The 18,618-nt window shown below is 31.2% G+C and overlaps 1 protein-coding gene across 1 annotated transcript in view; it reads right to left on the bottom strand.

Annotated features, from left to right (window-relative positions):
- LOC149411833 (uncharacterized) overlaps nucleotides 1-18,618 on the bottom strand; it is a 179,093-nt gene that overhangs the window by 40,806 nt on the left and 119,669 nt on the right. Inside the window, exon 3 of the mRNA XM_089646461.1 lies at nucleotides 4,947-5,160. Coding sequence (XP_089502587.1) covers nucleotides 4,947-5,160 — 214 coding nt within the window. The remainder of the gene's footprint in view (nucleotides 1-4,946; nucleotides 5,161-18,618) is intronic.

The following is an 18,618-nucleotide window of genomic DNA, read 5'->3' as shown; positions in this document are numbered from 1 at the left end:
TTTAGGCTTTTTCTATGATAATTGACGAAATTGAAAATATTTAAAAAAAAGAAAAATCTGCCGTATCGCTTTGAAAATTACCAACCCTATTACTCTTTATTAACGAAGAAAAAAATTTGACCTACTGTTTTTGCATAATATGGTGAACTGCCTTATTGACTCAAAAGCTCATATTAGTAAAGATTGCATTTCGTTGCCCTGTGCGCAAAACCTCATTTTAATAGAACATTTCAAATCAAGATACGCCCTCTTTACTCGGACGTATCTGCAAAATTTATAATACACCAAGAGATATTGATATTTTCCACTCCACCCTAAAAACGTTTAAAACAAATAATCCTTACAAAGTACCTTAATCAACACGATTGTTTTTATCTTTTGTTTATTATTTTCATTCATTTTTAAGGATAACTTTAAATATCTACTTTCTTCCTTACCTGTAACCATAAAAACGATTGTAAATGGAACTTAACTATTTTATTTGGGGAATAACTTGAGCGAGTAAATCTCAAATTGTAATATTTAATTATTGAAGACAACATTAGCAATTCCTAAACGAAAATCTGAAACAGAAAAATCAGAAAAGGATACGGTCACATCTAGATATGACCGTATGTGATGTCCTAGATGTGACCGTATCCTTTTCTGATTTTTCTGTTCAATATAAAAAAGCCTTATAATATTTAAATTGTGAAATTACACAAATCAATCAAATAAAATTTACTTGCGCACGCTGGGATTTGAACCCGTAACATTCAGCTAGCTAATCGAAAGCCTTTATGCTCGACCACGGAGGCCGTCAAAAGTGAGATATCTGAGCCCATTATTAAACTTGTTCAGATAAAAATTAACCTTTTAACGCATTAAAGCATCATGTTCACACTAATTGTTTAAAAAATAATAATTACTTTCAAATAATACAGAATAAAAAGAGCTTCTCAAATACTAAATAAAGAATTAGCTTGCTAAAAATTTTATTCAACCCACGATTGAATCCCAGTTCAAAAACCTTTCCGCCACACCTCAAAGATCAAATCACCAAGAAACCTACATCATACTCTGAAAGCCGGCTTTCTCTGGGTGTTATTCCATTCAAATAAGGCCCAGTTTAATGGAAACAGCGCTAGAATAACATTACTTAACAATTATTACGACAAGCTTCTCTTACAGCGGCTGTTTTGTTTAATAACATAATATTATTCGAAGGCACGGGAAAACAGGGTGGGTAAACACTGCCAGTTTACCTCAGATTTGCCCTACACGTACGCTGTAGTGTACAGGTACAAGATGGATTATTTTAAGTGTATTTGAAGATCTTTTTGGAGGTAGCTAATACTTTGTAGAAGTGTATTATAAAAAAATAAAATTTAAAAAATATGAATTTATTTTTAGATTAGCTCCACAGAGAAGGCCCCGATGAAAAAAAATCCTAAGGGCCTATTTCGTCTTTGCGGGTGCTCTGTGGAGAGTCTTTTTAATGAAAAGTAGGAGAGAAAATTCTGTGAAGGAAAAATATATGGGGGGTAAGTAGAAATCTGGGAGTACAGGAGTGACCGACGTTTAAATTCATCCCTACCACTGCGATGCAAGCCGATTAGTGGAAAGAGTCTGAAGAGGTTAAAACGTCTGTCCCAATCCTGCCTGCCACGCAGTAAGTTGTCAAACACATCCCAGCCAAGGCTCAGACAAACCTCACACCATGAACCTGGGCAACCATCGCAGTAGGCGGTTAGAAGTATCCGCCACCTAGACAAACCTCCCCCAGTGAACCATGCTTGGTCACCAAACGTAGCAATCCACTTGGAGTGACCTATAGCAGGGGTGTTGGTTATCCCATAAATTGTTCTCGGAGCGGCACTACCTGTACTCACCTCCCAGACAAAATACCTAACAATTAAAATTAATACGTACAGCCTCACAATAAATTGAGGATACCTCAGACTCACTGGCTCCAAACGGTTGGGAGCAGTTTGGACCGTTTGAGCGGTATTCAGTGTATTCACAATAAAGAAGCTGTTTCAATTAACATTTCAATGCTGAATAGTTGTCTTTCACCTGGGCTGAAAAAATTAAAAATTAAAGAAAGATTGAAATATTCTACCACTTTTAATTTCCTCACTGTCTACACGTTTTGTTTTTATTTCTTCTCCCAAATTTATGAATAATAATAGTTGCAGTTATACTAGACTGGGTGCAGGAGTAGTGCAATACAATACGGACATAAGTCACAATAATAACATCCAAAAATAATCAACAATGAATAGTAACACCAAGGATCCACCATTTAACCACTCGTATTCTTTAAACGTTCTTGTTTTTAGAGGGGATATGTAGTACCTTCATGGGGAATTAGCTACTGCTTTATGATGTGTAAGCCTTAAATACACTTCCAACCACAAAACAAACAAGGACTAATAAATTACGCATTCTAAAATGTATTCCTTCTACTAAATCAAAGGGATGCTTTCTGGAACACTAGCGCGTGGAACGACTAAGGACTGTTTTGTAGGTGTCTTTTATGTACAGGAAAAAGGTTGTAAGTCAATAATATGAAACTTCAAGGAGAGCCAAATAAACTTGCTTGTCTCTGCAAAACATGCAAACTGTCCAAAAAATATCAGAAATCAAAATGTTAGATAGTTGAAAGAACCTGCAAATTTTTTAAAATTAATTTATTTATTTAAAATTTTGAGCTTTTTAATAGTTTTATTATTCTGAGTTTTAATATAATTATTTCATGACAGGATGTGTGTTGTTTTCTTACAAAACTTAAATTTTGATTTGAGGCCAAAATACTCAATCAAATTGAATAATTATTTTTTAATCAAAAAGTATAGCTAATATCTAATATGGGTATATGTTATTTTATTTATTTCTCTTTTAAATTATAGGCTATTTTTTTTTTTTTTTTTTTTATATGTGTTTATTCAGTTTTTTTTTATTTGTACATTATTTTCTCTTACTTAGATCTTACAAAACTGATCAATCAGTTTAATTGTAAGAAATCTCTCATTTTTTCTATTTATTAGCTTATAACAATATATTTAATTTCAACTTGATATCTTGGTACCACAATATTAATTGTTTTTATGTTTGACGGAGGTAGAACGATCTAATTTTCGTTTTTATTTTTGAATGACATGTCTCATTTTTAATATCTTCTGGTAATGAGTTAAACAATTCCGGAATTTTATGTCTTTTTGTTCTATCTCCGTATACATTTTGCGATATTTTAATAATAAACATTTGTGCTTCTCTATGCCTAGTAGGGTAGTTATGGTTTACAGGTTTTTTGAATTCTTACGAATTCTTGAATTAATTTGAATTAAATACGGCTTTGTGCATTTTTTCGTCTTCGAGTATTATCAGTAAGTATAATGACTTTAGACGTTTTGGATAAAGATTAAAAAATACCTTTGGGCATTATTTTTTTTCTCTTATATTTTCAATAGTGTTATTATTGAATTCACAAGTTCTGCAGTGTAATTATAATTACTCGTGACAGCTTTTCGACAGTGTTTCGCCTTCTGAAGCTATCCTTTTAATGTTAGAAAAAATATTATATTAATACTTGAATATTGAAGACGAAATAAGTGATTCCTAAACGAAAATTTGAAACAGAAAAATCAGAAAAAGATACGGTCACATCTAGAAGTTGAACCCAGGATCCTTGCTTTGCCGGGGAACGACAATATGATTCAGGAATGATACAGTTAAATATGACCAAAGAGTCCCATTAGCTCAGTTGGTAGAGCGGTGCCCCGGCAAGGCAAGGGTCCTAGATTCAAGTCCTAGATGTGACCGTATCTTTTTCTGATTTTTCTGTTTCAAATTTTCGTTTAGAAATCATTTATATTGCCTTCAATAATTATATATTACAATTTGAGGTTTTACTCATTTAGTTATAACAAAAATAAAGTGATAATACTCTTTACCAAAATTAATACTCATTTGTAATTGACTAAGATTTTATTTTACAGATTATTATGCATTTGAAAAAGTCGACTTAAGACTTTTAAATCAGTCTGATATGAAGTTAACTCGCTTAGTTAGCATCATTGATGCTGTTTTGGTCAAGTTCCTTATCATTAAACTTGTTGACTGAAGATGAAATTGGAGTTATGTGTGAAGAACACGCCTATGCAAAGAGCCCCGGTCTGCCGACCCCTTACCTAGACTTAACAAATTTACCGAACGATGCGTCAAAAAATCAGCTTCGCAACTGTGCTTATACTTTTGGCCATTTTCTTACTTAAGACCTTTTCCCCACTCATTAAAGATGTATGAAGGTCGTAAAAGGCTTAAAGGAGATCCTTTGGCAGTTGTACGTAATCATAAATTAACATACTTAAGCAGGACCTTCTTAGAACAAGCCCTGGTTGTGATTCTTGTCGCAAAAGGTCGAAGGACAAAATTTTATTAACATTATTATTTTTTAAAAGGTCGAGAAAGATAGACTATGACCTTTCGAAAGTTGCTGGGATTATTTTCATATTTTGGAGAGCAAGAATATTGATTTCATGATAAAGTTTTGAAGTGTTTTTTTTTTTGCTGGAAAAGATTTCAGGGTGGTGTGATGACATAACCAGTACAAGGTGATGCAAGTAATTAATTTTTTTATTTTTTTTTGCTTAATATTTCTGATCTTCACTACTTCATTTCACTTTTAACCACTACCATCTATCCACATTTGTTGGTGTTATTGTGAAAATTAATGGCATCCGTGAACGAGAGGTCCTCGATTACGAATACTAAAGCCTGTGTCAGACTACGCTGCATACGCTATACAGATTTTATATATCGTAATGTCACATAAAAAAATATGAATATTTAAATTTCATTTTACTGTTTGAGGCTTCTGATTCGAAATGCCTTATGTAACTATCTTCAGGCAGTAAGGATTTATTATTGTACTGTACTTATATCAAAAAATGACTACTACTTACCATGCACTCTTAGTTCAAGCAATATAGAAGCTGGTGGATGCGTGGCAAGTTGGCACTCGTATATGCCGCGGTCGGCATGCTGCACGCGGCGCACGACCAGTGGCCACGCGGAGGGCACGTGGCGCGCATGCTGCACGACGAAGCGCGCGTCGTGAGAGTACGTGCTCCCCCCCACGGTAAGCAGATGGTAGTCTCGCTTGCGGATCCATGACACCTGAAAATAAATAAATTTGAAACCATTAAAAAACAACCAAAAAATAGAGTGGTGTTGACTAAATTCATAAATAAGTCGCATTTATTTAACCTGTTCACAGTTTTTGAGCGCCGAAACCGCTGTCACCATGTAATACGTCATTGACTGTTATAATAAACTAAACTAATTATTAGCGAAACTGAATGCATCAATCATACTCTATTTATTGAAGACCTCCAAAATTTACATTTACTCAGGACGGGTTGTTTTGGAGAATTTGAACAATTCATCAAATTTTAACGTTTATTTTCGGGTTCTGTGAAAATTATATTCAAGTTCTGTTATGATATCATTATAGGCTAGTTGTTTGACAGAACTTGAAAAAATCTCTCAAAAAACTTCAAAATTAATTTATTCAAATTATCAAAATTTTCCAAAGCAATGCGTCTTTAGTCACGATTTTTTTTCGCTAAATTTTCAATTTTTTCACACGATTTTCTGTTATCATAAAGCGATAAAGTAATAATACCCATTCTCAATTAATTGATATTTCACTTTTATTGACAAGCTTGAAAATCCATAAAACATCTTTAAAAATTGTGCGAAATACCAAAAAGTTGGCATAAATAGATGAATTTGGAACAATGTATTGCACAATTAGGGAGTTCTAAAAATTGAACACAAAAACATTATAATTCTTTAACTGGTTCATTTCACACTTTTCAGATCTCCGGATTCGGTGTTACTTGGTTTTGCTCTGTAAATCTTACAACTTAATCCATTCTAAAAATTTATTTGTTCAGATAATTGAATTTCAAGTTAAGACTACATTAAAGTACGGGAATCGTTCAAATAAAATGTAAAATTTTCACGTAATGTTATTATTTATTTAACAGAAATAAGAAATGAATTTAAAAAAATTTAAATTAAAAAAAGTACGTATAATTACTAAGGGCATCTAAATATTTGGAAGAAAACAGCAATCGTCCATATTATGTCATCGGGTGAAAACAGTTGTACTGGTTCTAATTCTTTTCACTTTTTATTTCCATTTGCTTTTTCTTTTCATTTGGAATTTTGGCATCTTATAAAAATATTCTTATATATTACGTATTTCATGTCACACTGTATTAGTGCTATATAAACGCATGCGATAACAAAAATTTCGAAATTCGTGAGAATATTGTATCATTTTCTAAATTACTTCATCAGCCTCATTTTCGCTTCCTTTTTTTTAACTCATCATGACTATATTCTATGGATCTTTACAGTTCTAACATGTATGACATTTACGAGTACAAACTAGATAAGTACTTATTTAATTAAATAAAATCTTTTATCTGTTACCATGATTCGTATATCTTAGAATTATTAACAATGTTGTATTATTCTAAGAAAATTATTCAATATTATTAAATATATAAAAAAACTACAACTGAAAATAAAATACATCATTTTCTTAAAATCTATGTTTGTAAATATTTAGGTATTGAGGGCAACGAGCGGACTGACGAACTAGCAAGGAAATGGGCGAAAGCACCACTTGTAGGATCCGAGCCGGAGGTAGGAGTAGCAGCTCGCCAAACAAAATTACTTATTGATAGGTGGGTCAAATCCCAGCACCACAAAGAATGGGAGAGGGCACCTGGAATGAGACAATCCAAAGTACTTATAAAAGGACCAGACCCTAGATGAACCAAGAAACTTCTCGATATGGACAGAAACTCGCTGAGGGAACTGATAGGACTACTAACGGAACTCTGCTATCTCAGGAGACACATGCAGATATTGGGAGTAGAAAACACCAATAGGAAATGTGAAGAGTATGAAGAGACTCCAATTCGCCTATGGTGCAAATGTCCTGTCCTGGTGGGAACTAAGCTTAGATACCTGGGGAGACATACAGTAGAACAAGAAGACATAGCCACATACCCAACGACAACCCTGGTGAACTTTATTAAAGGGACTGGGTTGTTGTTGAAGGATTGAGGTAAAATGGGAGTTAGCACAATGGGCTTATGGTCTACGTGCTCACGGGAACTGTTGTAAACCGTCTCCGCTTTAAAAAAATTTATATATATTTTTGGTTTAAAAAACTAAATTACATTTAATATATAAAAGTATTTTTCACAAATGTATAATTTTTTAAAGTGCTTAAATTAAAATTAAATACATATAGATATTTAATTAAACTAGACTAAAGCCAGTATACACCACCAATTGTCGAGTTCGTTTTAAAAGCAGATGAATTAAACAGCGACTTCATCAACAAACATTCGAAACTTCACCTTGAATATGACTTGAATATAATTTTTTCAAAGTCGAAAATAGTACCAACAACTGACAAATTAGTGCGTAGTATAAAAACTAAAGCAGTGCTGAAAAGGGACATATATTTTGTTCTCTCCCGTAATATTGGACATTTATTGTTTTATCCGATTATGATAATTTCTTTACTGACGTTAAAACATATGAATCTTATCAGAGAAGATTTGAGATTTTCACGGCCAAAAGTATTACAGTGATTTATTTTTGACGTATTATGCCGTGTTGCGCAATCGCATTCTTTAGACAAAGTTTCGAACAGCATTAAAGTGTCCATCATATTTAATATTATTAAATATGATGGACATATTTAATAATATTAAATATGATTATTAATATTATTATATATTATATATTATATATTATTATTAATATTATTATATTCGGTAATCGGATAAATAATCACATATTTAAAAAATCATATAAAATCATGGAAAGTGGTGAAACAAAAACTTTATTAACTGGGTTATGTAGGTTAGGTTAGGTTAGATTAGAAAAAAAAATTTCATCGTTAATACTGACTTTATATCACTTTTTAAAAGTGTGTTGAATTGTCACTGTGTTGAGTTATCATGGAACCGTCTTATCATATCATATCAATGTAAATGGTCATGCCGGTGGGGAGAGCAGTCTTGCTGTTGAACAGAATTAATTCGGATATCGACATATTTAGCATCGGTGAAGCTGCCTTTAAAAAGCAAGCTCTATTGATGCTGGTATAGTTTATACACCGCTAACTATGATGTAATACCATTTTACAAATGTACTTAAAAACGAAATAAAATTTAATTTTGTAATGTTTTTAAAGGAATAAAAAAATTGAATTGAATTGAATTAAATATGTATGGGTTATTATGCCTGTAATGCTGTCCAAAAATTTGGCAAAAGAAGGAGGTAGTGCAACGTGTCATAATACCCCAAAAATAAATCACAATAATACATCAAATCGTTTCACCCAGTCTGTAAATGCAAAGTGAAACAATTATCCATAACTATGACAAACATAATATTACATAGTTAACATTTTGTTCAAATTTTGTCTACCTTTCCCCTTTCTGTCAGTTCCACGCCACACCGCCAAATATAAGTATTAGTTTCGTAACTTTGTGCACTTTGTGGACTGCTGTGGCCTAGCTTCTTTTGCCAACTTTTTTATTAAAAAAACACGATATCCCAATGAGCTCGTTCAGTAAAGGCAGTGCGGGTCGGTGAACTAATTTCACATAGAAATACGAATTTCCATACAACCTTCGCATTTGAAAGCCTTTAAAATAACGTGAAACTCTGCTTTTTGATTAATAATTCACAAAACACGGCGAAAAATTGTGCTTTTTATAATCCACGTAGGAAAATATCAAGATTACGGTTTTTCATTACTTATTTTTACGGGTTGTTTGAAGTGGGGTGTTTGATGATAAGACTTGTGATTAGTATAATCGAGATATAGAAAGTTTCGATTATTTTAATAATCGAAACAACTTCGGATAATATTGTATAGTATTGTTGAAGTCGATTTAAAAATGGTGCCCTCTTATTCACCGGACATTTTTTGTATGCAAATACCGCACAAGAGTCTAAACTGCCCAAGGCCATTGGAAATATTAAGGAAATAAAAATATTAATAATCAAGCCTAGTGAGGAAATGTTAGGATGCAGATTTTTTTGTTTTAATGTGAAATAGAACAATAGTTCCAACTGCTCCTAACCGTCTGGAGCCAGTGAGACTATGGCATCCTCAATTAAAATGTATTGTGAGGTTGATGATAGAGAGAGGGAATAAGGTGGGGAAGTACCTGGCTAATCAGATCTGGTCACCAAACACGGCCAAAGCCATTTCAAGCAGCGTTTCAATTCTGAATGTAGGTCTTACACCAGGACGACACTAAGAGGATCTTCCACTCTCGAAAGTGCGGCAAACAGAATCAGCCAAATAAAATTTGCTTGCGCACGCCGTCACTTGAACCTGCGACCTCCGACTTGCTAGTCGAGAGCCTAATCCCTGAAACTGTAGAGGACATCAAATGAACAGAAAGTTGATGGTGGTTGGCGAAGAGGAAGTTTGAGAATCAACTGCCTGTTCAGATCTTGTCTATCTTCAATACTAATCAAATTTACCGCTCCAGAAATAGACGTAAATAAACTTTTTTTTCGATTATGGTGTATAACTCGTTTCTTATGTATGTAGAACTAATTATGTAAATTAAAAAAAATAAAAAACAATTTTGAGAAAATTTATTTTAAAGTCTGCAGTTTTTTAAACAGCGATTCATGAAATATTATTTCGTACGGGGTAATAATGTCAAAAGCATTCCTGAAAAAAAATACCTGACAAACAAAATGATTCCGCTTTTTCACAGCAATTTGATGATAGCTTAGCCGACTGTAAAAATGTGAAAAATGATTTTTAGAAAAACTTTATTTTTTTTGGGAAAAAGAGAAAAATTATTTCTGCGTCCGATAACTAAGCAGTGAGATAATGGGCTTCTCAGAAACGAACTGTGATATTAAATATATTAGATTAAATACAACAAGACTTTGAGATAAATTTCAACTTCAAATTAAATAAAAAATATTAAAATCTGTTTTGTATTAGCCATTTTCTCAGTTTTTTCAATGTAAGATCATTTTGCCCTGTCCATGAATTTTGATATTCATCATTCGTCAAAATTTACTATTTTTGTTTGTTATTGGTCCCGCTACATCTATAAATCTACGGTTGTATTTGGAGATTGGTCAAATTTTAAACCTTAACCTTCAGAGTTAGAGGAATTTTCGTAATGCCGGGGACTTATAACATAATGTAATATGAAATAAAAATAAGAGAAAATGGTCCTTCGTTATACTTTCATAAATATAGTCATCGTTAAAAATCGTTTTATTTACTATAATTATTGAATGTTCTGCTTCTCCGTTCTCCGCGAACTAAAACCCATATCAAAAATATTTAAAATTATCTGATTACACCTTTAAAAAAAATAATAATGCACCTTAGAGGCTTTTACATATGAATAGTTAACAAAATACAGAACTAATCATTTATAACTGGGCTGCCTCAGAAACAATCTTTTTGATTTGTTAGGTGATTAATCGAAGCCGTCCACTGATTGAGTATAATTATCTCCCTCCGTTAGTATTCTGCGCAATGAGGCATACATATGGTGGTTAATCTAAGAATGCTGCATTGAAATAAATTCTAGTATTACATAGTAGAATCCAAAGACTCAAAATCAAATCCGAAGACTCAATCCAAAGATCAATTCAATCAAATTCTGGAAAAGTCAGTGAAAATTTTCCTGACTGACAATTTAAACATATCCATTTCATTTAAAAGTGTTGTGCGAATGTTAGCCTAATTATAAACTCAACATTTGTTAACCCTTTTCAAGATACAATGTAAAATAAACAAATCGTGAAATGTGTTTAAAACATTTATTTTGAAAAAAATGGTCCGGTAAACAAGGTTGGACTAACGTGTGAACTCTGTGGGACTCCACTTGTTTTTTTTAATTTTTTTTTATTTAACGGCAATATAAGGTAAAGTAAAAAAGATACAATATTAAGTAAAATAAAAATATAAAGTGATGTAGTTTGTTCTCAGTCCTCATCACTAGGTATTCCTGTTCCGAGGCGGACTGTAGGCTGTTGTAAGTGTGTTGCTCATGATTTCCTCATCTTCTAATTTGTTGGTTCCCACAAAATATAACATAAATTAAGCGAGAAGTATTTATGTTTGTTGTCTGTAGGTTGCGTTGAGGTTAATTCATAAATTTAAAGATTTCCTCATCTTCATGTTTAGTTAGCCATTATTTCATGTCTTTTTTAAGCTTTTCTATATCCATGGTGTTTTTAATTTCAATAGGAAGGGCATTATATAATTTTATAGCATGGAAATAGTGTTTTTTTTGGCCGAGAGGTGTATTTAATTTTGGAATGTTTAGTAGATTTGAGTATTTCGTCCTTGTAGTGTAGGTGTGTTGTTCAGCAAGGTACTCATATTTTTCTTTAAAATTGAGTAGTGCATTTTTTGAGTACAGTTTTATAATGCTGAACACGTTAATTTTTTTAAATTTTCTTTTGATAGAGTTCTTATGGGTACTTTCAGTTGTTGATTTATATTTTTCTGACAATAAGGATTTTATTTAACAATTTTTTGTCACTTGCAGATTATTTCGCTTCAATTATTTTTCTTTTGACATAGGTAAAATAATATAATAAATAATGATTTTATGATTTGGTAATCAAATAATTTTGCTAACATCTGTGCAACGTTTGCTTTTATTTTCAGGTACAGATTCCGTAACGTAGCCACTAACGTAACTACTTCCGTAGTGCTATAAGTAAGCTGTAAGTTATTTACAAGTAAGTTTGTAAATTACTTGGTATGCAAATATAGATTCTCAATCCGATAACTACAATATAGATAAAACAATATTTTTGTAAGTTACCATTTTTTTATAACAATAAAAATAGTTTCGTTTAACAGGCCACAATCAAATACTGATACCAACCCTGAAGTATGACAGCGAGGAATTTGGTGTGAGGGTGGAGGTAAACTGATTAATGCATAGAATAAGAAAGGAAATGCCTTTTGGATGTTTTTTGTGAACCAAATATTTGGATAATGGGGCCTTAAATTGCCAATACAAAAATGTGTTTTATAATGATTACGAAATTCAAATAGAATGAGCAGTTGGGGCTATTGGGCGGTATTCACATTAAAGAAAGAAAAACAGTTCATTTAATTTTAAATGACACCACAAATCATAATTGCAATCATTGAAGAAATACTTAGTGTTATTTCAAGTTTTTTTTACCTTTGATAATATAAGTATGTACATATTTAATTTATTAAAATAATGTGATCATTTATAAAAAATAAATTTTTGGATAAAAAAAAATAATGTAAAATTAACATCTCTTAAACAACGCATTACTAATACGAAGATCTGGAAAGAATGCAAGGCTGACATAAGCGTTTTGAAGAAGGTTGAGATAGAGATGATTAAATTGTTTGGACACAGAAACACAGAAATCACACGAAAACATATTTGGCAAAGAAAGGAGTTTCTGGAAATATACATATAACATACATACCTAAGTGAATGGAAAAAAAATCGTCATGGCCAAGGAAGAAATTTCGATTGTAAAATGTAATACTGAGTTTGGATTACATCAAGAGTCCAAATAATAATTAAGTATGTTATGATTGTGATTGAAACAAGTTATTTTGTAGGAAAATTAGTTCATTTTGATTAAAAGTTATTTTAAATTCTGGAAAGTTCCATCTCGTATATCTTTTATTAAAGTTTGAACTATATAATTCTCTAACTAATGAAAAACACAAAACAAAATGTTCTATCTATTACTTTTGTTATTGTCTAGCTGCGGACAACATGTTACTTTGTTGGGAGTTAGGGGGTGGATTTATTAGGCTTTATTTGTAAAAGTTTTTTTTCCAGGAAACTGGTATGTATTATTTGGGTTATTATGCCGTGCAAATGTTTAGGTCAGCGTTACAGCTGTCGTTATCAGGGCAGATGTGTAGTTCGTTATGAAGTGTTTGTTTGTGTCGACTATATTATATAACCCATTGTAGATTCTACATGATTTGTAATAAATACTAGTGGATCCCGCAATGTTTTGCTATTGCTTAGGTCTTTCTCAGGCGTCTCCAACTTATTCCACCATTCACCACTGTATACCACTTACATTAAGATTAAAAAGATATTGTGTTAAGTATTGCTAGGGTTTCTCCGAATTCTACTACAGTTCAAACCACTCTCTAAGCCCTCCTCGCACATTAGTATATCATTAGAGAAAATAAATTTGATATATTCAGCGACATTGGTTGACTGTTTTTCGAGTTTCGCAAGCACAAACACACCCAGGCTGATTTTTTAAGGAGTAAAGTTTTGAGGTTTTTGAATTCAAGGATAAACATCGACTTTTCTCTATCTTTTACAAATATAATATGCATGTTTTAAAACATAAACTTTCCCGAAAAAAATCTTAAAAGTGATAGCCAAAACCGTTGCGTAGTTTAGAAGAACTGAACGCACAAACAGACAGACGCTGATAGCGACTTTATTTTATAATTTTAAGAGATTATAAGATTTTACATTCTACAAATATTATTAACATTAGATCAGTGTATCAATTATTGTCACATTAGAATTAAAATATTCCGTCAGAGCTGGTAGTTAATGATCTGCTAATCATGTTTTATTTTTATGTGAATACAAGTCTAAACTTTTACCGATCGTTTGAACCAAGTTAAACTACGGCATCACCAATAGGAGTATATTGTGAGACTGGAGAGAGTGATAAGTAGGGAGGGTTGAATATGAGGGCAGGGAATTATCTGGTCACCAAACATGTTTAAAACCATTTTCAGCAATGTTTCAATTCTGAACAAATTTCACCAAGTTAATACGTCACAGGATCAATATAGGATAATCATGAATATTCTTTATCGGTGTGGATGCATTTTATTTCGTTTCATCAGTGTTCTATGTTTACCATCTAAAAAAAGTAAAATGTAAGCGACAGTCGAGTTGATTGAACGGGTTGGAAATTCAGTACCGATTCTGCTGGGACTTCGAAGCATTGGATATAGTGAACAAACATTGTTTCCATGCTGGAACTTCGTTTGTTTTACATTTTTCCTGGAAATGAATTTAAATGTCGAAAGCAGAAATAAAAATGCTAAGGACGGGCTGAGCCGCATTTTTCATACAATAATTATTTTTTAATAAACTAAACAAATGTTTATCAAAAGTTAAAACAAATAGCTAGCGCGAATATTGGCTATTTTGGTTTTAAATTATAAAAAGGATTCTGTTGTTTGAGGTTTTAAAGGCATGATTTTATTTTATTTTAATTTGATTGGTTTTACGCCTAGACGTACTTTTTGATGGATTTTAATAACAGAATTATAGTGAGCTATCGAAAATTATACATACATTTTTTAAAGCATGAAATAAGAGTAAGCAGATAAACTGAATATGAAACAATCTTATTAAAATATGTAACAGTGACATAAAATAATATATATACTAGAACAATACTATATGTAAGACAAATCACTAAAACTACATTACCAACGCTACTATATTAATTGTATTATTCAAAAAAGTGCTGGTATAGAGTCAATAAATATATCAATAGTACCCCCAAACTTTTTGCCCAGATCTTACATCCTATTGGTAAGTGAGTGTGTCTGATAGTTGCCTGTGTATGCATTGCAGAAAAATGTTACATTTTATTTTGTGTTATTAGTAGAAACATGGAATTTAATAGTGGCAACGATGACAGAACTGTCAATTAAGTAGTTAATGACTCAGTGTAACACAACTAGGTCTAAAATAATTCTTTCTCCTGTCAGACAGATGGAATTGATGCAATTCATTCATCAAACTGACTTAATTAATATATTCAATGATTTAATCTGTTAATGAAACTATGCAAAAACGAAGAAATAAAATAGAAACAATAAAATTATTAAAAAAAAAAAACATTTTAACAGGCTGAAATTCAAATTACAAACTACCGATTTACGTTGGAATCTTAATAACTTTTAATATCATTATTTCATTATTTTAAAATAACATTAAATAATAGTAACTCATCTCACTGGGAGTGAAACGCCTGTGTTGAGATAACAGTTTACAGAGTGGGGTGTTAGCTAGGTTTTTGTTTACACAATATTATGAAAATGACAGTTAAAACATAAACAGTATTTTTTTAAACTATACAATTCAATTTTGAAAATAGAAGATTAAGACGAAGCGAGAACAATTTTGAAGCAACTAGATTTCAGTTTGACCACAAGACATAGTGATAAATGATAAGAAAAAAAAACAAGTGAAACTTTAGTAAAATGTACATACATATAGTACATTGTACACAGTAGGCACAAATATAAATATATTATGAAATACTCCTAATGGATATGTTTATTTGAGGTAATCAATGATTTTTAATTTAAAGGAACTTTTGGTTTGCGCGCTTTTAATGTCAGTAGGTAGAGAATGAATTGCTTAATAGCATTTTATTTAAAACTTCTTTTCTTTTCTTGCCAAAAAGAGGTTTGACAAACTCGGATGTTAAAGTTTTTTACATCTGACTGTCTTAAGGCTTTAGTGCTTATTCGTTCTTTATAAATATTTTAAATTTTAAATTTATGAAGCACGATATTTTTTTGTACAATATTTTCAAGTTAGGAACATTTATTTTCATAAGAATAAAATCAGTGCTCGTCCTCTTTGTAACTTTAAGAATAACTTTCAGTATTAATTTTTTAATATTTGCTAAACGCTTCAGGCAAGTATTGTAAGTTAATAATATAAAATATTAATTAAAAATAAATAATATAAATTAATAAAAAAAATAATAACAGATTATTCCATAAAAATGAAAAAATATTTTATTCCAAACTTGACGATAAACAAAATATTATTTCGAATAATAATATTCCGTTGCCATCTGAATCAGATATGCGCGATTTTTGGACTAAAATTTGGAGTAAAGATATAAAACATAACGAGTCAAGTCCCTGGATAGAAAATGAAGAACTCAATTTTTCAGGCATTGAACAAATGAGTTTTTCTAATATATCGGTTGAATTGTTAACCAAAATTATTAAAAATACTCATAATTGGAAAGCCACGGGTTGCGATTGGATACATAATTTTTGGTACAAACGTCTAACTACTTTACATCCTCTTTTGGCAAAAAATCTTTCAAATTTTGTCAGTCAACCACAAAATTTTCCAAATTTTCTAACTAGGGGCATTACTTATATGTTACCCAAAAGCGAAAATATTAATAATCCCTCTCAGTACAGACCCATTACATGTTTACCGACAATATACAAAATATTAACCTCTTGCTTGACAGATTTAATATATACTCATTTAGATGAAAAAAATATTTTATCTGAACAACAAAAAGGTTGTCGCAGAAAACATATGGGATGTAAAGAACAATTAGTTATTGATTCTGTAATTCTAAAACAGATTCAAACTCGAAAACGTAATTTACATACTTGCTATATAGACTACCAAAAGGCTTTCGATAGTGTCCCGCACTCGTGGCTGATCAAAGTATTAAATATATATAAAATTAACCCCATTATTATTAGCTTTTTGGAAAATATTATGTCCTTTTGGAATACCAATTTACTTATCAATTTAAAAGGTAAGAAAATAGTAATACCGGGCATTTCAATTAAAAGAGGAATTTTTCAAGGAGACTCATTGAGTCCTCTTTGGTTTTGTTTAGCATTGAATCCTCTATCTAAAATGTTAATTAAAAGCAAGTTTGGAATAAAAGTTAAGGGTAATACAAGGGAGAGTAGTACAATTTCGCATTTATTATATATGGATGACATAAAATTATTTTCGAATTCTGAACAAAATTTAGAGAAAATGATCGAGGTAGTTAAAAACTTTTCAGATGATATCAAAATGACTTTTGGTTTAGATAAATGTAGAACGATCCATATAGAGAAAGGCAAAATTGTAGATGGGGACGAGAGTATATTTAGAAATTTCCAAATTACTAGTATGAAAAGGGATGATTTAAGTAAAGTAAAGGGAGGATGTTTATAAGTATTTAGGATACCCACAATCAAATAGATTAGACCATACTAGTATTAAAAATGATATTAGGATTAACTTTCAAACTAGGATCAGGAAAATTTTAAAATGCAATCTATCTGCTAAAAATTTAGTAAAAGCAATAAATACTTGGGCAATACCTCTATTAACGTACTCATTTGGCATAATTAAATGGTCTAATACAGATTTAGATAACTTAGAAAGATTAATTAGAACTACGCTAACAAAGTTTAATTGCCATCATCCAAATTCAGCTATAGAACGAGTTAATTTACCTAGAAATTTAGGAGGTAGAGGTATAGTCAAAATAACTTCTTTGAAACATAATCAGGTAGAAATGCTAAGAACTTTTTTCCATAGGAAAGCTCATAGCTCAGAAATGCACAAAATAATTTGCAAGGCAGATAGAAATATTACACCTTTAAATTTATACGATGAGAATGCTAACATTTTTATAAATCCCAACCAGGAATTATTAGATTCCTGGTCAAATAAAATTTTACACGCAAAACACTTCAATTATCTCAACCAAACGTATGTTGACAAAATTTCGTCAAACAAATGGTTGAGTATTGGAGAGTTGAGCGCAGAAATAGAAGGATTTATGCTTGCCATTCAGGATAGAGTCATTAATACTAAAAATTATAGAAAGCATATAATCAAAGATACAAATCAAATTGATGATTTGTGTAGAAAATGTTTGGCTTTTCCGGAAACTATAGAACATATTATATCGGGATGTTCTATATTAGCACCGTCCGAGTATACATTTAGGCACAACCAAGTTTTAAAAATAATTCACCAAAATTTGGTAATTAAACATAACTTGATTGACTGCCGTAATGTAGTACCATATTATGAATACGAACCAAATTCATTTTTAGAAAACGAATTTTATAAAATATATTATGATAAAACTATACTAACAGACCGAGCGATTAGTCATAATAGACCCGATATAGTTTTACATGACAAAATTAAAAAAATAACTTATATCATTGATGTCGCTATTCCAAATTCCTGTAATATTCAAAAATCTGTTAGTGAAAAAATAAGAAAATACACAGATTTAGGAAATGAAATAAAAATAATTTGGCATTCTCAGACTATAAAAATATTACCATTCGTTATTTCGGCTACTGGCATTATACCTAGCTCTCTCATTAAAAATTTAGGCGTATTAGATCTATCAAAAAATTTATATATAAAGATGCAAAAGTCGGTCATTTTGAATACATGTAGGATAACAAAAGATTTTTTAAATGTTTATGTTGAGGGATCAGTAGGATTTATAGGCCCTGTTAGAAGTTCTACCGAGCCGAACCCTCTGATATGAAAATATCTGGAGTCGGTGAATTATTTTCCCATTTGATCTCTGGTGATTTGACGTGTTGTTCTTGTATTTTTTTGTATTTATTTTGCTTATATAATGCACTTACATAATGTTGATTGACTAGATGATCATTTGTGGAAAAGTGAGTGGAAGGGTTAACTTTTTCCTTTGGGGAAGATTTAACCCGGACAACTAAATCGG

This window comes from Hesperophylax consimilis, chromosome 24 (assembly GCF_061612785.1).
Source record: "Hesperophylax consimilis isolate HC1 chromosome 24, BYU_Hcon_1.0, whole genome shotgun sequence".
NCBI lineage: Eukaryota > Metazoa > Arthropoda > Insecta > Trichoptera > Limnephilidae > Hesperophylax > Hesperophylax consimilis.
This window is presented reverse-complemented; position numbering and strand designations above follow the sequence as displayed.